Below are 19,050 nucleotides of genomic sequence, written 5' to 3'. Positions count from 1 at the left end.
TAATCTTCTCGTATCTATAATTTTATTGAAAATAAAATAATACTCTTATCTTCATTAGTGGTAATTGCCATTTTGTGGTGTATAAACAAATGTCTGATTAAAATATTGGACAAAGAAGTGAAATCAGCGAATTTCCATTCATCAAAGGACAAATACAGAGATTGTTGGTACATAAACTGACAAAAAGACACCCCTGCTATGTGTTATGAATATAATTTGATACAAATCTCTAAAATGTACATGGACAAAGTCTAAAGCTCTGTCTACACTATAAAACTAGTTAGGACAAAAAAAAATGTGTAAGCAAAGAATATCATCAAGTAATACAAGAAGAAACTGACATCTCGAATTCAATTTACATTTACATATTGATGAACTTAAGATAAACAACAACAACAAAAACAACTTTTTTACTAGGCCTATACATTGAAATTAAATTCCATTTCTCTCATTCAAAGCGTAGCTTTGTCCTAAAAATGCTATTTCTAGCTTACGTACGTATATAATACGACTTTCCGATTTTCGAATTTACAGGTGTAGAGGCTGTATAAGCAATTTAATGTTTATTGTGCGACCGTTTTGATGTGTATACGGGTTATTTAGGCCTATCCATATCCTTCCCGTGCACTTAAGTGAGTCATCTCCTTTGGCGTATAATGTGACTGATTGAAATGTATATTGGGCTTGAAAAAAGGTAAGTGCAGATATAAACTTATATACATTTTTAATTGGATCATTACGATGGTTGAGAAAACATTGTGACGGTAGGGTGTGGAAAAGTTGTTTTTTTTCTGGTTTACAAAAAGCAATTATAACTGTAAATAATTAGTTAGGTAGGCAGGCAGGTAAACGAGTAGGCCCTATTATATACTGTAGTATACTGTTTGGAATCCCATTCATTCTCCTGAAAGGATTTAGGCCTAGGCTTACAGTTGTTCAGGTCTAGGCCTAATTTTGTTCAAACGTTCGTACAACAGCAGTTGTCCTCAGTATAAACAATAGTCAGAATCTTCAGCAGCAAAATGCTGGTAGGCTATGAACATCAGTTGACATAAACAATAATGGAAGTATTAAAGGCCTTCGCATTTATTTAGCTTGTAAAAACTCTCCTCATAGATCACTTGGTGGAAAAGTACGCATTAGAAATCTTTATTCAGGCTTATGATTCATTATTAACAGTTAGATCTAGTCATTTATACTGGTTGACGTTAGGAGATACACTTATACTATTATATTATTTGTATATTATCACATTATTATACTATTACTGTATTGTGTATTGGTATCAGATAAAGTTCAGTAACCAGGTTGCACCTAAGTTGTTCCTCATGCACATAAATCGAGGTGTTAAGCTCTGTCTACACTATCAAACTTTATGTGACAAAAAATGTGATGTGATGTGTCCAAGTATGGTAGTGGTATGCCCAACGATGGTAGTGATGACATCATCATGCCCATATATGGGAAGTTTGATATTGTAGACTTTAGTGTCATATTCATAAATTAGAAAGTTTTACTACAACTTCATCTTAAAGATGTTGATGTCATCTTATATTTCATCATCTCTACAAGTCTGTTTGACTGTTACATTTTAATGTAACAGTCAAACAATTAAAATTGTTAACAACTGAAGTCATAAAAGCAATATATTATTTATTAGTCTTGAATTGCTTTATGTAGTATTAATTGATTGTGTGTACGTGTTAACCCATGTCGACTTGTCAAGATAATTTATCTTGTCAACAAGTCGAAATTTAAATGTGAATATATTATGTCGACATAGTAACCATTATATGTCGTCATGACGACGACGACTAATTTGGAGAAGGTATCCTTAAGTCAGAGAGACATCTCAAGATTCTTAATATTGTAAATTTTAGTGAATAATTGTGAAATTTTGTAATTGTATTTTCCCAATATTTTTTATTGTAATACAAACGTTATTAGCTATGTGCTATTGTTTTTGTAATTTTATAGGCCCTATATACCGTAATAAATAAATAAATACATTGTCTTGCTAATGGGACTTCCCAAAAACTGCATGTCAAAATACCCGGAAATGGTACTCTAGTCTAATAGCATTTACCTATCTCCTTCTACGATAATTGTTTTAAGTAGCTGAAAACCGGTTGAACAGCTCGAGTAGGCCTACAGCATCATAATGTTGAAGACAGGCCGAATTTCTTTAAAAAATACTATTGATAGATAAAAATATAAACGTTGTAGTGGTGTATCGTTACACTACTTTACTATTTCAATCGACTATGACAGTGACAGTTTTAACAAAGTATTAAATCGCAAATGTTATTTATAGGAGGAGGACCGAACGGGCACACGTCCCAATATTCCCGTACGCGGCCTACTATAAACGCGAACAAAAAAAAAAATTGTCTAAAATAAAAACGCAACTTATTAGTTCAATTAAAAGATAGATGTTTGTTATACACTGTTTAGTACGAATTATTGTTTAACTGAACATCTTTAACTAACTATATATGCTATTCATTGTATATTCATCTGGTTTAGAATACGCCAATTATTACTATGTCCTAATAGTAATATTCCCCTCGTGCACACAGTGCCTACTAACACGAACAAAGTATTGTTCAAAATGGAAACGCAAATTATTCGTTCAATTTACGAGATAGATGTTTTGTTATACACTGTTTAGAACGAATTATTCTTTCTATTTCTTTATTCTAACGATATTCTATTGTATATTTAAAAAAAACCAGAAAATTATTCAAGATACCATGATGTTTATTATAATTTTATACTGTTATAGAACAAAATTATATTTTAAATAACGATATTCCATTGTAAATATTCATCTGGTTTTGAATACGGCAATTATTAATCCAATTTACAAGATAGCCAGTATATTTTTCATTATAATTTGTATCGACATTTAGCCTAGACCTTGAACGAATTATGTTTTAACTAATGATGAGTACTCCAATTATTCAATTTACAAGTAGCCTTCATCACTTTATCGATATTGAGAACGAATTTTATTTTAACTAATTATATTCCATTGTAAATATTATTATGGTTGGTATAGTGAAAAACCATAACAGAGACGAAGGCATGCACCACGTAGCCAAACTAAATGAATCCTTATTATTAGACACCCAGAGCTCAGCTAAAAGCTATTCGTGTGTGAGAAACAAACGAATTTACTGTCATGGTAACTTTTTGCTATTATTACTGCACTGTGGCTATCAAGGTTTTAATACGTTATTCACACTAGGCGGATAACCTGTTGTGATTGTCCAATCATCAACATGTTTTGTTTGGAGTGTTTAATAATCTTAAAAACTTGTAGGTTAAACCAGAGAAGAGTGAAATTATTCACTCTTCTAAACAGAACATTTGTGTAATTTGCCCATTATCTAAGTTCTACCCACACCAGAGTTACGCGGAGTAGTTACAATAGATTGTTAGAAAAAGTAAGATTATCCATAAATAATATTGAAAACCAAACGACAGTTTTCAGTTAAACGTAACGTAATTATAATTATATAAAAGTAACTTTGTTACACAATAAACGTCACTAACACTCAATTAAAAATAATTATAAAAACCGCACAATTAATATCAAATTAGTATAGAGGTTTCGGGCAAGTTTATAAACTAACTTTGGAAGCTGTTGAATTGACGTTGCCTATGAATTTGCCTATTGAATGACGTCATCATATGGCCAGCTGAATTTAAAAAGTGGTTTTCCTAAAAATATATTTTGTCATAGTTCATCGCGTGCAAAATACCGCGCATCTCGTTTTTAGGTGCCCGATTTTCTTACTTAGACAAATGCCTTCCAAAAATGTTATCTTATCTACATTGATGTACTAAAGACGGATACTGGTATGCATGAGAGAGGAACTGGCTGTCACAATGACAGATAGGGAGTTATGGAGGAATCTAGTTATATATCGGTTCGGGTATGTCCCGGACTAAGTATAAGAAAGCAAGCAAGCAAGTAGTATATAAGTATATATGCCTAAGTAAGTAAATAAGTAAGTAACCAAGTAAGTAAACAAGTAAGTATGCAAGTAAGATGTATGTAAGTAAGTAAGTAAGTAAGTGAAATCAGTATACGCAAAATAGTAGACAGCCTGGCGCACAATAACAATTCTGCTCTGTAGGTGCTTTAGGTCATAGAATGGAAGAAATTAACCTTCCGCGATCATATTATTTTAACGTACGTCTATGCTGCGATAACCTATAAGTTACGTGTTCAAATAAGATTTCATGGTTATTGGGTACGTAATTTTTCCCATTTTCCATGGAATAGCAAAATCTTATGAAAATTCCATGCCAGTACTCGGAGTTTTATGGTATCAATAATATTGACATTCATATATCGTTCTATCTATGAAGAACATTTTTTATGAATAAAGCAATTAAATTTCAATTCAAATTTGATTCATACTGTAGAAAATAGCATAATTACGTACAAATTAACAAAAATAAGACGGCACTGACTGTTTACAAACTGGTAAGTATATTTGACTTATTTATACTACATATAATATATGTAGATAATAACGTCTTATAAGACGTTATTCTCTACATATATTAAGACTAATTTATTTTCACCTGTAACGTCTAATACACATCAGGCCATATCGCGTGCGGATACTCCAGTCACTTTGAACTAATTGGGATATAATTGCTTCCACCACAACGCAGTTATTCAGGTCTCAAAGAAATAGTGGCCAATTTCCATTTTTAAAAGCTAAATAACATATCGATTTCCTTCGCTACAGGATGCAATGAAAACAAACCACGATACAAAAATAATTACGTTTCATTGGAGCAACTATATTAAATATTGTTGATTCAGATTTCATCCGTAGTTTTTACTTTTATTACTATTTGATGAGAAGATGTTGTATTGTCCCCCTGAAAAAATAATTCTTAAACTTGAATATGCCATTTTAATGTCGCATAATAGTTATCCACTTTGATCAAAAAATTGGATCTAAAAAAATTATTAACCTACCTGAAAAAAGTGTAAATTAAAGCAAAAAATAGTCGAATTGGCTGCCATCCAATGGGCTTTAGGTTTAATTCCACCCTTTATTTTGTCATTTTATAGGTGAAAACATTATTTTTTCCTCGTTTTTTTTCTGCAGAAGTGCATAATTTTATTAAAACTACAAAATAACCTATTAAAACCAATTTGATCAGTACTTGTAAACATTTTTTTTCACGTGCTTTTTTAATTACGATTTCGGGGCTGTTTTATGCTGTGCGTTCGATAGGAGGACCATTTCGTAAAACCCCTACTGGTTTACGATGCCACAATATTGCACATCATTGCTTAACCATTGTATTATTGCTGGAAACTTCAATTTCGTTCTTTTACGATCGACTTAAATCGCACCAAAGTGTGGGTGTATCACAGAAGCAAAACGAATAATATATCAATCTCAAGCCATAGGCATAATTCATGGCTTTGATCAATCTGCGTGACCTTAATATAGACCAACAATACGGGGAATTGTATCGGAACGGGCACCACCTAATATTATTATTGAATTATGGTAACCTGATTTTCGTCCAAAAACACATTTTTTTTGCAATTGCAATTCTAACTTAACTGGGCGACTAAGATTATTTAAAAGGTGCCACAGCTCGAATAAATGTCTTGTTTGTTGTTTTTATTCTTCATTTAGGCCTAAGGCAAATTGGAAAGGATAACCAAGTGAATGTACTGATTCACTATCCTTCTTTAGTATTTTATTGATGTACTCGAAAAATGTAAATATACGTACAACTGTTACATTGCATTCGTTCGGAACTACTCTAACACCATTTAAACCAATTTACATTGCATATACGATCAATAGTAAATAATTAACATACAGATTCCGGTGAAAGGAATGTATTAAAACTTGCCTGTTCAAGTTGGTGACAGATGCAGAAGTGCTTACCGTATACAAGTAGGCCTATATACGTTTGTATTATACACAGCTAGCATAGCGGGTCGGTGGAATGGGAGAGGTAAGTATATAGATACAAATTGTATTTTTAAAAGATCATAGGATTTTAGGATTACGAGCTGGCCTATTTCAGGTTTGATTTTGGAAAGTTCAGTCTTTCTATCTTCTTTACACCACATGATATTAGGGCTGTCGTCGGGTGGTGTATAATGGACATTGATCTCCAAATCACATCTATATCTGCTTCTCCTCTTGTCGTTATTAAACACTTAATTAATAATAAGTCTATGTTATATAAATCAGAGGTTACCAATACAGTACAGTAATAGGTTCATGTTTAGGCTGCTTCTTCTTTTGTGAAAGGTTGAGAAAAAGCCTTCAGCCGTGTACTATTGTACACATGCTTAATACTTAATAGGCCTATACACATATCTGTGACGCCATTATTATGCCTAACTAGTGTGTTTTTTTTTCATTTTATTCCATTTAGCTGGTATACTTACGTATACATGTAAAACAATAACAAATCTTTAATATTTACGATTATCACGCTCCCGTAAAGTACTCAAATGAGCTTGTACGTATATATTTTTCATTACGAAAATGTTAATAGTATAGGCTCAATGCCATTTTTAAAGGATTTATTTGTTACTTTTTATGTGATTCTTTTTCATAAAAGTTCTTATTAGGCCTAATTCTAAGACAGGTACGAAAGGGAACTAGCGCCGTATTTTGTATCAATAATATAATAAAAAAATATGAAAATGTGACTTGTAGTTTTCGAAATAATAGGTTCTTCTAAGAAAACATCGCCGGGATGTTTTTCTATTAGGTTAAGGCAGAAACTATTAAGGGCCTGAATCCATACATGAATATTCATGATGTGACAGAAAACCCTGGAAATAGTTTTCACGCGGTAATCGAAAATGATCTCTCGTCGCGCTGCTAGGGTAGGTCTTCGGCCAAATTATGCTAGATATAATAAAAATTATGCTAGTTTTTTTAGAAAATATGCTAGATTTTATGCTAAATCGTCTGCCATATGCTGTATCATTGGTTTTTTTTAATTATGCCCAGCATAAATGCTAGATGCCAGATGGGTCCCAATTTGGCGCCAGTGGGCACAGTGATATAAAATAGAAATAAGTCACTGAATGTTAATATCTTTTTGTATGTTAACTGTGCTCACGTGGACCCAATTTGGCGCCAGTGAGCACAGTGATATAAAATAGAAAAAAGTCACTAAATTTTAATATCTTGTCGTATGTTAATACACTGTGCTCAAGTGGCCCAATTTGGTTCCACTAGATCACAGTTTTCTCGAAGTCTAAACTGGCGCCAAATTGATCCACTGGAGCACAGTTTATTAACATACGAACTTTTCTTTTGTAAAAAAAATATTACTCCTCGATTTAGATATATATTTCTTGGTAGATATTAAAATGAGGCTCTGAATATACCTCGAAAATAATCGTTTTTAGCCATGAACGAAGTAAAATTGCGCCCTCAGTCGGCAAATATATGAACTACGCCATTTTTTGATAAAATAATTACATAAAATTACGGTTTTTAGTAATTTATTTTGTATATCAACATTGTAAAATTCAATAAAATATATTACATGTTTATTACATAAAAGAAAATGTTTATTTAACCTCATAAGAATTTTAATGCATTATTTTCCAATGTATTGGACACGTGAGAAAACTCTTCCGCATGTGTTGATTCGCCTCAACCAATCAAAGGGCGAGAATTCAAAATCGTTGAACCGTAGCGTCGATTTTTCCTGTAAATCGTCGAGGTTTTGTGTTGTCGTCGTTAGTTAAAAAAAAGTACCTTTCCTGAAAATCGTTAAAATGTCAATGTTTACAAGATTATTATTAATAATCTAGCGTCGAATAAATTAAATGAATACTTTAACGTTAGCCAAACTGGTAGACTACCTGCATTGTTTACCTTGCCATCTGCCATTTGACAGGTCGATGACATCTTAATTTTTCTCCATATTCTCATATACTGGTAGACTGATCAATCTAAATCAAAAAAACTAAACGCTGTCGACAATCATTTTATTTACAATTCAATTCATGTATTTAATAGCAAGTTTGTAAGATGACTTTGGAATCACGGGTTACGACGTTTTATATATTGTATTGTATGTTAAATTTCAATTTGTTTACCTAATTGCTGTTTGAATGAAAATAAATACTATCGTATCGTATCGCACCATCGATTATGTCTACCCAACTCTTTTATTTTGTTAACTTTATTTTCAAAGAAGAAAATATAAACATTAAGCAAAATCCAAACTTAAGCGTAGCAAAAAAAAGGAAAACAAGATTGCTCTTGTCAAGTTTAATCCCCTTCACAAAAAAGTAAAATAAACAATAATTACAAATTACCTAAATAAGAATTCTAACTAATTCACTTTAAATTTGAAATCAGACGCCCTTAATAAGAGCTAATTATACTCTTCAAGTAAATTAGATCACAATCAATCTAAAAAAACGGTTCTTTAAATTAGTCCATACGATCATCAACAGAAGTCTTACTGATGAAAAGCTCATGTTTAAACAGAAGACACACAAAACTGATGAAAATAAAATGTAATCTTCAAAATGCTTCTTTCATGACACTTGTGATGGCGCTATTTACACACCCGTTAATACTTGAGTAATAAAATGACGTAATGCATAAACGGGCGCCATAAATAAAATGTTCATTACGAGTATGGGTTAATGTCAAATGGTATCCCATTAAACTGTTAAAGTACATTATAGGATCATCGCTCAGACAGTGTAGGATTTTATTGAAGAATTTATGACTTATTATTAAACGAGGTCCATAGGTTTTCGTAGAGACAGTCGATGACATTAAAAGTATAATTGCAACTAGAAAATACAGCGGTATTGCCTGTCTGGACGTGAAAAGTATTTGGTACTGTTTAGAGAGATGGTTTTAGTCAGAGATGGTTTTAGTCATTCTATTAACAAAATAAGTATTGAAGGTAATTTGTCAAATATAATCAAGAACGTAGACTTAAATGTAAGATATTTGGTGATGTTGAGACTGATTCAATATTATTGATAAAGTTGCGAAACAAGGCTGTACACTTTCTTAACGTTTTTTTTCTGTATATGTATGAACGAATTATACACATCTGTGAGAAAGGGGCTTTAGAGAAAGGTTTGTTTTCTGTAGTCGTAAGACCCTTTAAAAAAAACCAAAAAAACATTGAGTCAATCTGAATCATTTAATATAGTACTGTAGTGACCTAAAATGTTCTGTTAAAGAAGTGAAGCTTTATATTAATTTTTATATGCACAATCTGATATTTCTTTCATGAATAATTAATTAGTTCCTTTTTGACATTTGTTTGTTGCGTAAGACAATTTGTATAAATGGTTATGTTTAGAATTAAAACTCTCTCTCTCACCATACATTGGTCTTTATTTCTTCATATACCCATTTATACAAATTGTCACTACAGTACTGATTTGCTATGGAATATGATTGGGTTACCTATAAATTGCAATGGGAAAGCATTGCAAATCTACAATACCAAATGGCAAGAATAATATTAAAGCCCTAAGAAGGAATGTTGTAATTGATTACTGGTAAATTTGGATGCACCACCCGGTGTGTGACGCTGTATTAAAAGTGTCTCCGTAAAACGTTTGTTGTTGTTGAATCTGGTATATGCTTCAAGCTATTGCAACAAATTAGAGACGTGTAAATAATAAATGTACAAATGAATTTTTGTTTGTGTAGTAATAATATAAGCAAGTCGCTATGACGTCACTACCAATTGAGTGTAACCGTATAAACACTGTTTATCATTGTGTTTTTGTATAGAGTTAATACAAACAAATCAGAGACGTGTAAGTAATAAATGTACAAATGAATTTAGCTGAACATTGTTGTTTTGTACATACCACTTATTCTTCGATGACCTTAATAATAATAATAAGGTGGGTTTTGAGGAGAGATTTGAAGACACTAGTGGAAGTAGCCTGACGGATTTCAATAGGCAACGCATTCCATAGAGAAACGGATGCCGAAGAAAATTAACGATTTCCATAAAAAAGAAATGAACTTAGATGAAGAATTATGAAGAGTTTTGAAAACAAATAGCAGGATCTTGAAGGTAATTCTTTGTGTTACCGGAAGCCAATGAAGCTGTCTCAGCACAGGTGTGATATGTTGCCTTATGGGGCTTTGAACGACCAATCGGGCAGTTGTGTTCTGGACTCGCTGAATTTTAGAGATATCCTTTGCTGGTAAGCTATAAAGTAATAAGTTACAACAGTCTAGCCTTGATGTAACAAAGGCGTGAACAAGAATCTCAGTTGATCTTGACTCCAGGTACTTCCGAATGCTTCCAATTTTACGAATAGCGTGAAGCCCAGCTTTGCAGATGTTATGTACCTGATTGGACATGCTAAGCGTTGAATCCATGACAACTCCAAGGTTTCTACAGGATGACGAAGGTTGAATGAAAGAATTACCAATCTTAACAGAGGCAGTCCAACACGCAGGCTTAAAAAAAGAGGAAAAATGAATAAGTTCTGTTTAGCATCATTCATTACCAGGTTGTTAGATTGGCACCATGCTCTGACTTCGTACAGGATTCAAGTTTACTGACAGCAAAAATCCATAATGATTTTTAAATGACACAAACTCAATTGAAACATGATAAATACGAATTAGCAAGTAATATTTTCGACAAACATTGTAAAATATTTCTAACCATGGCATGGAACACACGAAATGATATATATAATACAATTCCTTCTCAAAGTTAATTTATACATTTTCATAGTTTTTAATCTTTCTCAGTTTACTGATTTTTTTTGTAATTTGTTCTTATGTCTAATTTGTTTTTTTTTGTATATATATAAGTGTGTGTATGTATATGTGTATATATAAATGCAAAGGCAAAATACTGAAAAATTGATAATGTGTGTATATATATATATGCACTGATGAAGGGCTAGTGTTGCCCGAAAGCTCTGCTAACTTTCTGGCTGTTTCACTTAACTCACTTGACTTTATCGTTTTGATTTATCGTTTCGCTTTTTTTTGTATCTCTATTGAGATCCAGCCACTGATACCCACAGCATTGTCATTTTTTTCAGTAATTTGCCTTTGGATTTAATTATATAATATACCCATGATATTGAGCACTTTCTCCAGTTGATCTGGCTTTCTACTTAGTATAATATATATATATATATATATGTATTATTCACTGTAAACTTCTCATTGAGACTGTGCCTCTGATTTAAAAGAGATACAATAAGTTCAGTTCAGTACATTACTGACACATCAATACTATTGCGAAACTTCGATTCTCAATTAGTCCTCTGCCTACTACGTGTTGCTGTCTTTAAAATGTATCTCTACATAATTTAATTCTCCTAATCGAACACTTTTCTCCTTTTTCCTGAACTTAAACATTTTTTGTCTGTGATTTCCTCTACCACCGGAAGGAAATACGAACACAGGCCTAATACAAACGTTTCAGATTAGAATACAATCAATTACACAAACGTTGAAAAAGGATTCATGGAATTGTATTTAACTGTATTTTTGTTTTATTGCTACTGAAAACATCATATGCATAAGGGATCATGTCAAAATGATTACATTGTATAGTTACTGCAGTAACTATTTGGTGTTTTTTACTGCAATCGTATTATTTTTAGGAATCAGTCACTGCATCAATGTATGTTTATCCCCAACAAATTGCTTAATTTGTAATCTTATTGCAATGAATTGTGTAGATACTTGGGTTAATTATATTTCTGGTGACCTATCTATTAAGGTTCAGTATGTCCTAGGAAGCACCAACAGATGTTACGCATAAAAAGAAACCTGCCACTGGTCGGGCATTTCAATTAAACATTAATCCGTCCGCCAGATGACGCCTGATTGAGTGAACCATTATTATCAAAACATGGCATGGAAATCGAAAATTGTCGTTGTATCGATCATATGCTGGTTTGCATTAATTGTCCAATACGTAAGTATGGTTACCTCGATAAAACATTATTAATAGGCCTATTATTATTTTTTTTAAATTCTTAATTAAAGCAATAAAATGTAACACTATATTACCAACTATCCCGTCCCTATCTACCTCAACTGTTCATTTCAAGAATAAGAAGTAATAAAACGGTAATCAATTTCGTCTTACCCAATTTTCTTTATTTTACATATTCATGTTTGGTTTGAAAACCGAGGTAAACATTTGCTGTCAAAATTAAATTTGGGTTTTCCGGTTCTTGAAAGAGTGATTGAATGTTATTTTAAAGATAAGTTATTGTCAATACTTCTTAAAACGTCAGTAAATTACGGAGAGGTTAGAAAAAATAACAGACTGATCGTTAAGCCAACAATGGTCGACGTTTTAATATTGTATTTTTCCAAGTGCATGTTAACTTCAACCAATCAAATTTAATTTTTACATACCATTTCATAATTATAGTTTTATTATTTTGATTAGAATACCAACTTTATTCTACCAGGACACCTATCATACATTATTCCAAAACCAAAGCATTACAATAGTAACAGAGTAAGTAGTTTACTGATTTGATAATACACCTGTTTATTTGTAGTACTAGTATTAGTAATTTATAATTAGAAACTCGAAATTAATAGAGAGAAATGGCTAACCGCTATGACCAATTGAGTGTAACTGCAAACAAATCGGATCTCACTGTTTTTGTATAGAGTTAAATAATGTACATGGGCCTAGAGTGTTGAATTATTAACCATGTACTCAATAGAAGTAAGACAATTGTTTATAATGTCCCTTAAAATCTTAAAGCTCAGGTAGAGGCATGAATTTTAAAATATAATATCTGGTCAAATGTACTATTTTTTGTACTAAATATGTCACAGAAATCATGAGAAAAACACATGAATTTCCCTTAAAATGACCAAATACACAATTTGGTAAAATTCTGCTATAAACGCAGACAGACTTTTTTTTAGTAGATAGGTAGTTTAACCAATGTTAAATATAATATATTTATATTTAAACATAAAAAATACAACATTTAGTACGAAAATTAGTAATAATATAACAAGACCCGAGTCTTTGAAACCTCTAAAAACTACATCTGATGCTAATTATATTTTATTAATTAAACAGATAATTTCAGAATCAACTTTGAAGAATTATTCTGCGATGGAAGTGTATACAAATAGGTCTGAGTTTAAACATGCAGTACTAACAACAATTAAACCCAGAAGTACCATTCGTAACCTTATAGTAGGCCTAACAAAAAACGTAGGCCTAACAGAGAACGTAAGCCTAACAGAGAAAGTAGGAATGATTGATCTTATTAAAACCACCATGCAGCTGAAGAATCCAAATAGAACTGTTAAAGTCGGTGATTACTTTAATGTGACTATCGAGGCCCGTGATAGAAATGGTCGCCATCGCAAGAAGGGAGGAGATTTCTTCTTTGCAAGTATCAAAAGTAATAAAGGCAACGCGGCAGGAAAAGTAACAGACTTCAACAACGGGACATATGAAATAGTTTTCTTTGCCGGTTGGCCTGGCATTATCAGTATCGTGGTTGTCCTTGTACACCCGTCTGAGGCGGTAGATTATATCGAACAAGAGGTGTGGCCTATGAAGGAAAGGATTGTATGGCAAGGGCGTTTCCAGACCACCAATGTCAGTCAAATAACAACGTGCAGATTTCGTGATGATGTCTTGCTGAATTCATGTAATTATAGCTACCCATTGGCTATTGGAAAGACGGCTTTCTACTGTGATAAGCCAGATCAAATTCCGTGTGACAAACTGGTCAATCTTAAATCAGATGGCGATTACGTTAATAAAAAGTTTTCCAAATTCTATAACTCTCATCAAACTCTTTTCAACGGGTAAGTATGATATATTGCCACCTCATTAAATATAGCAGTCTATCTTTCAACTCATGAAATATTGTCAACTATCCACAATTCAATTACCGGTACAGTATTTACCATTCAGACGTACCTACAAAAATTGATTGCTTGATATCATAAGCATAACGTATATTTTTTGTTTGTTTTTCTTAGAGACGTGGCGTACAGACCTTTGACCAATGGAACGACTTCAGTCAATATAAGTCTTGCCGGTAAGAAAACTATACGATATTTATACTTAAGCTCTGTCTACACTATCAAACTAGTTTGACAAAAAAGTGTGATATGCCCAAATATGATAGTGATATGCCCAAATATGGTAGTGGTAAAATCATTTAATTTAATCATTTCATTTTTTATTCTAAATTGTTTGTGTTTTATTTTATCTTTATAAATTATATTTATTTTAATTTTATTTTTATTGTTACATGTTTGTCTCATCATGATGTATTTTTGTGAGAGTCCCTAATGATCAGCTTCGACTGAATAGACCACCCTCGTAAAATATTCATGTCTATATATGGGCACATCACATTTTGTTGTTACATATACTTTGATAGACAGACAGACAGGCAGTGCTTTAAGTGTATTATTCAAAACCAAATCATACCATCAATGTGACATGAGTACTGGTTGTCTTATAGTAAACCGAAAGAACATAACATACAGTAGGGTTGGTGAACTAAAAAACGTAGATTTTATTCTCGAAATACGTCCATGAAGCAATATAAAATACGCTAATCTGTCCAAAAATGAAGGACGGAAAGCTATTTCAAAATATTCTCCCCATTCAACGGTAACAGAACATTCATTATATGTTTTATAACACATTTACTGTTCTTAAGTAATTGTCTTATTCAATCTATCAGCCGCTTCCTTCTATTGCGTTGTTTAATAATTTACAACAAAGTTGACCGTGCAATAGTAACTTTAGTCGTTAAAATGAAAGAATATTATAAGGCAAAATACACGGCACGTGATACGAAATCAACCACTCAATAATAAACTTAGGTGTTGTCAAATGCTGTTAATAATATGATTTTTGACACTAAGATACGTCTGATTGAAACAATAATACACATACATCATATAATTGGCTTATTAATTGTTTTATTTGTAAAAACGAACACAAAACGAACACTCGAAACGTGTATAGGCCTACCGCACGTACAGAGAAGTTAAACATGATTAACTGAATTAGGCGGGTCCGAGGGTAGATTGAATGTCTTACTTCAAAATTGTGGAGGTCTGGACCTCGTGACAACCAAATTCAAGAGGTTGAAATCTCTAGTATCAAAATAGAATTATGTTCGACTCAGGACACAATTCTTATTTATTCGAATTGCGACGACCCACGACCAAATTACGTCATGTTACTACAGCATGCTGTAATTTTGTGCCCTCGTTCCTCCACAAGTTTGATGGTTTCTGGGTCCAGGCGACGACCGACGAAACATCGATTGATATCTGACCTAGGTTTGTCGCAAATAGAAAGCTTCCTATTGACTTTCTAGATGTGTGTCTAACTGTACAGCAAACTGTACAACAAACTCAGTACATTTAGGAGTTCACAACTTGCGATTAGATTTGTACAACAGGTTTAACCAACATATTTTTCTAACACAAAACTAGTGCACTTAGTAGCTATTTCTATTGTTATTAATTTCGTCTTAATATCCATACAACAGATAACCAAACATCTTTGTTTGCAAACATACCTGAGTGCAAGGCTGATTTACCCATTCCTCCTAGTGATGGATTCTGGACTGGAGACAAATGGAATTCCTTAAAGTGCAAAACAAAACAATGGACAAAACCCGAAATTATCGAATGTATAAAAGGAAAACGCATTATATTAATGGGAGATTCTACGACAAGACAATGGACGGAGGGATTGCTGAAAATCATGAAAGTCTCAACTAATGAAAACACGAGTAGACCCTCTGTCAAGCATTATCTACACCATAGTGATATTATGAATTTGGACTTTTATTTCCATCCATATACAATTGGTAAAGCTGGAATGCCATACAGACTTGGAAAATGGGAGTATGAAATCCTGGACAATCTTAACTATACTTCGTGTAATTACGTCATTATGGCGAGTCCGTGGGCTCACTATAGTCAATGGACAAAAAATAATGTTCTTAAGAGACTACAGTTGTTGCGGGAAACGCTCTTGAGATTTAAGAAACGCTGTCCCAACGCACCAGTACTCATGAAAACACCACACCCACGGGAACATAAAAACCAAGCTACACGAATTTACATGAGTGATCTATTGTTGTATGATATACATGAACTTTATTTTAATATTTTCTCCGGTTTAGGTATACATATAATCGACATCTGGGATATGAACCTATCCTATCCACGTACAAATAATGTACATATGCCTATGCCAGTTATTTATCAGGAACTTTTTATGATGTTTTCTCATATATGTCCTGTAACTTGAAAATTACTGACGTTAATTACATTTATTTTAATTAGGAAACAAACAAAAATAAATTATGAGAAATAGCAATCGATCGCGTGTTAAGTTATTTCCTATACAGGAGTTTCTAAATTTGGTAATTCGGATCAAAACAGCACACTCTCGTCCATGCTTACCTTAAGTGAAAGGGCAATCGATCGCGTGCTAAGTTATTTCCGATACAAGATTTTCTAAATTTGGTAATTCGGATCGAAACAGCACATTCTTGTCCATGCTTACCTTAAGTGAAAGAGCAATCGATCGCGTGCTAAGTTATTTCCGGTACAAGATTTTCTAAATTTGGTAATTCGGATCGAAACAGCACACTCTCGTCCATATACGTACTAACTATTTATAAAATAACGAGGCTGTCTGTCAATGTTTTATTCCAGCTATCTAGGATTTAGGAATCTTATTCTTGAAGGAAATAACAAACATCTACAATTATAGATTGTACAATTTCACTAAAATACTTACACAATATTGTATGTTATCAATACTTTGAAACTTAAAACGTTTTTTATTTGTTCAATAGAACATAAACCCAGTTAGAGGAATTTTGGAACCTTTGACTTTAAGCTTAACCACTTACATTGAATGGATTTTACGAATAATATATCATCACGTTTATTGCATATTCCGTGGACCTCCTGTCACAAAATTCTGTTATTTTTAATCTACAGGTAGTAGGCCTAAACTATGATTTATTTGTAATTAATATAAATGAAAAGAGAAGTATTACCTAAATAAAGATAATACATTATAATTATTTCAATAACTTCTGCACATTGCTTTCAAATATATTGGTTTTATCAGTTAAAATCAAAGCAGGAACATAGAGTTATAATTAAATTAAACAAAAAACACAAGGACACAATTTCGTTACACATTGTCTTTAATTATTTTAAGGGTATTAGATTAAAACAAATATTGTTTAGGTTTTTATACAGCTGAGCGCCACGACGATTAAAAAAAATATACTGTATTTAGTAAGATATGAATTCCGTATGAACAAACATTTAATAGCCATCAAATGAATATTGTTGGATCAAATATTTTTACAAAAAGAAAGTATAGTTATATAGACTATAGGTAGGTGTCTAACAATGTCTAAATATAAATCATTCCATATATCAAAGCTCAGTTTTTCTCGACAGCAGTAGAATACGTTTCGTAATAAAATATTTCTGTGTAGGACTGGTTTCATAAGCATGGATCTAACTAAACTTTGTAAACGAGTTAAATTGAAAGGAGAGGTTTAGTAACATGAAAAAAATAAACACAAGAGTAAAAGTTTGAATATGTTTAGCTGTTTTTGTGGGATCTTCAAGGGGGTCCATGTGCAAACCTTTAAAGCCTTCAAATCACTATCGTCTGCATAAAGCATGCTTTCCAGAAAAAGGTTCCTAGTAGGCCTAAGTTTGGGACACCTCATGAAAGATTTTTTATCTATGGCTCTGGTAAAACAAGAGAAGAAGAAGAAGAAGAATTCTTTATCTTCATCGTCATGAAGTTCCCACAATTATTTTGTTGATTAATCACGGTCCGAACTTGTCAAACAACGAAAGTGTAGCAATGAACTAGCGAACTACAGCATCAGGCCCATACCACAATTTCAGATACAAATGATGAATGTTTGAGTTGAAAGATTGACCGTATAATAACACCTACATAATTCCTGTCATTTGATTGGAAGATGATATGTCACATGACATGTATTAGTAGGCCTACGCACTATTTAACGATAGTTTGAACTATGGAATATTATATTTTTACTCGGCTGTCGCCTTTCATCATTCACCTCATGCCATTATTTGTACCATTCCACTCGCACACATTATTTGTATACTATTTCGCACAGCATTTCAGTTTGAGAAACGAGTTTAAAATCAAGGCTGAATATGGTATATATAAAAACAATCATAATCCCTTATGTAGTTGAAATGAAAACACGAAGTAACGTAACCATATTGCATTCGCCGCAAAATCAGAATATCAGATAATATTATAAGATTAAAAAACACAAACACCACAATAAACAATAATAAAGATATAAATCTTACGAAGCATAACAATATTTTTATGAAAATGTATTATTATTCGTCCTAAAAACAAGATTGTAAAAATGAGATTCTCTTGAAAAAAAAGGTTGTTTCAATCAGTATTAGTACATTAATATAGCCACCTACGTAAGAAGTTAATTGTTGGGAGAGGCCCATTGTCTAAAACTAAATGTGAAATATATTGAGGCAGTTTTAAGCTATTAAACATTGTTTTTAGATTTTAAATTATATTGTATTATCCTTGTGGAAAACATGTTACTAGCACTACACTGTAGGTAAGCCTAATAACATTATCAATCAGTTGTTATAGCACACCTCCACAGATGTAATAGTTTTTACAGTGTGGTTACACCATAACATACAGCAGTACAGATTAGTACAAAAAGACCTGAACAAATGATGTTTTGTTTCTTTGTTTAATTGTTTCAATATGGTATTTAAATCTTCTTAAAATGTATATAATGTACACTTATTAAATAAAAAATGTGTTGATGCATGCAACCAACGCAATCTAACAACAGGACACTGAGCTCGTATTGTCAATATAGAAACTCGTAACAGTCCTTTGATCTTAATGTATGGCTGCGACAAATACCAAAGTTCTGTACACTACGTACATATTCTCCGAGGCGCG

General features: G+C 32.4%; 1 protein-coding gene across 2 annotated transcripts; it reads left to right on the top strand.

Moving 5' to 3' along the window:
• Window positions 1-676: 676 nt before the first annotated feature.
• LOC144839638 (NXPE family member 4-like) lies at window positions 677-17,633 on the top strand. Of its 2 annotated transcripts, none has more exons than XM_078695087.1 (6): window positions 677-694; window positions 11,776-11,973; window positions 12,457-12,528; window positions 13,111-13,853; window positions 14,031-14,089; window positions 15,566-17,633. In XM_078695087.1, the coding sequence occupies exons 2-6, from the start codon at window positions 11,908-11,910 to the stop codon at window positions 16,333-16,335; spliced, it is 1,710 nt and encodes a 569-aa protein (XP_078551213.1). In that variant the 5' UTR covers window positions 677-694; window positions 11,776-11,907; the 3' UTR covers window positions 16,336-17,633. The 2 variants fall into 2 exon arrangements, with proteins under 2 accessions (XP_078551213.1, XP_078551212.1); XM_078695086.1 differs by lacking the exon at window positions 677-694 and adding an exon at window positions 5,888-6,009.
• The last annotated feature ends 1,417 nt before the right edge of the window (window positions 17,634-19,050 follow it).

This window comes from Antedon bifida, chromosome 4 (genome assembly GCF_963402885.1).
Source record: "Antedon bifida chromosome 4, ecAntBifi1.1, whole genome shotgun sequence".
NCBI classification, from domain to species: Eukaryota; Metazoa; Echinodermata; class Crinoidea; order Comatulida; family Antedonidae; genus Antedon; species Antedon bifida.
Note: the sequence above shows the minus strand (reverse complement) of the source record. Positions and strands in the feature narration are given on the sequence as shown.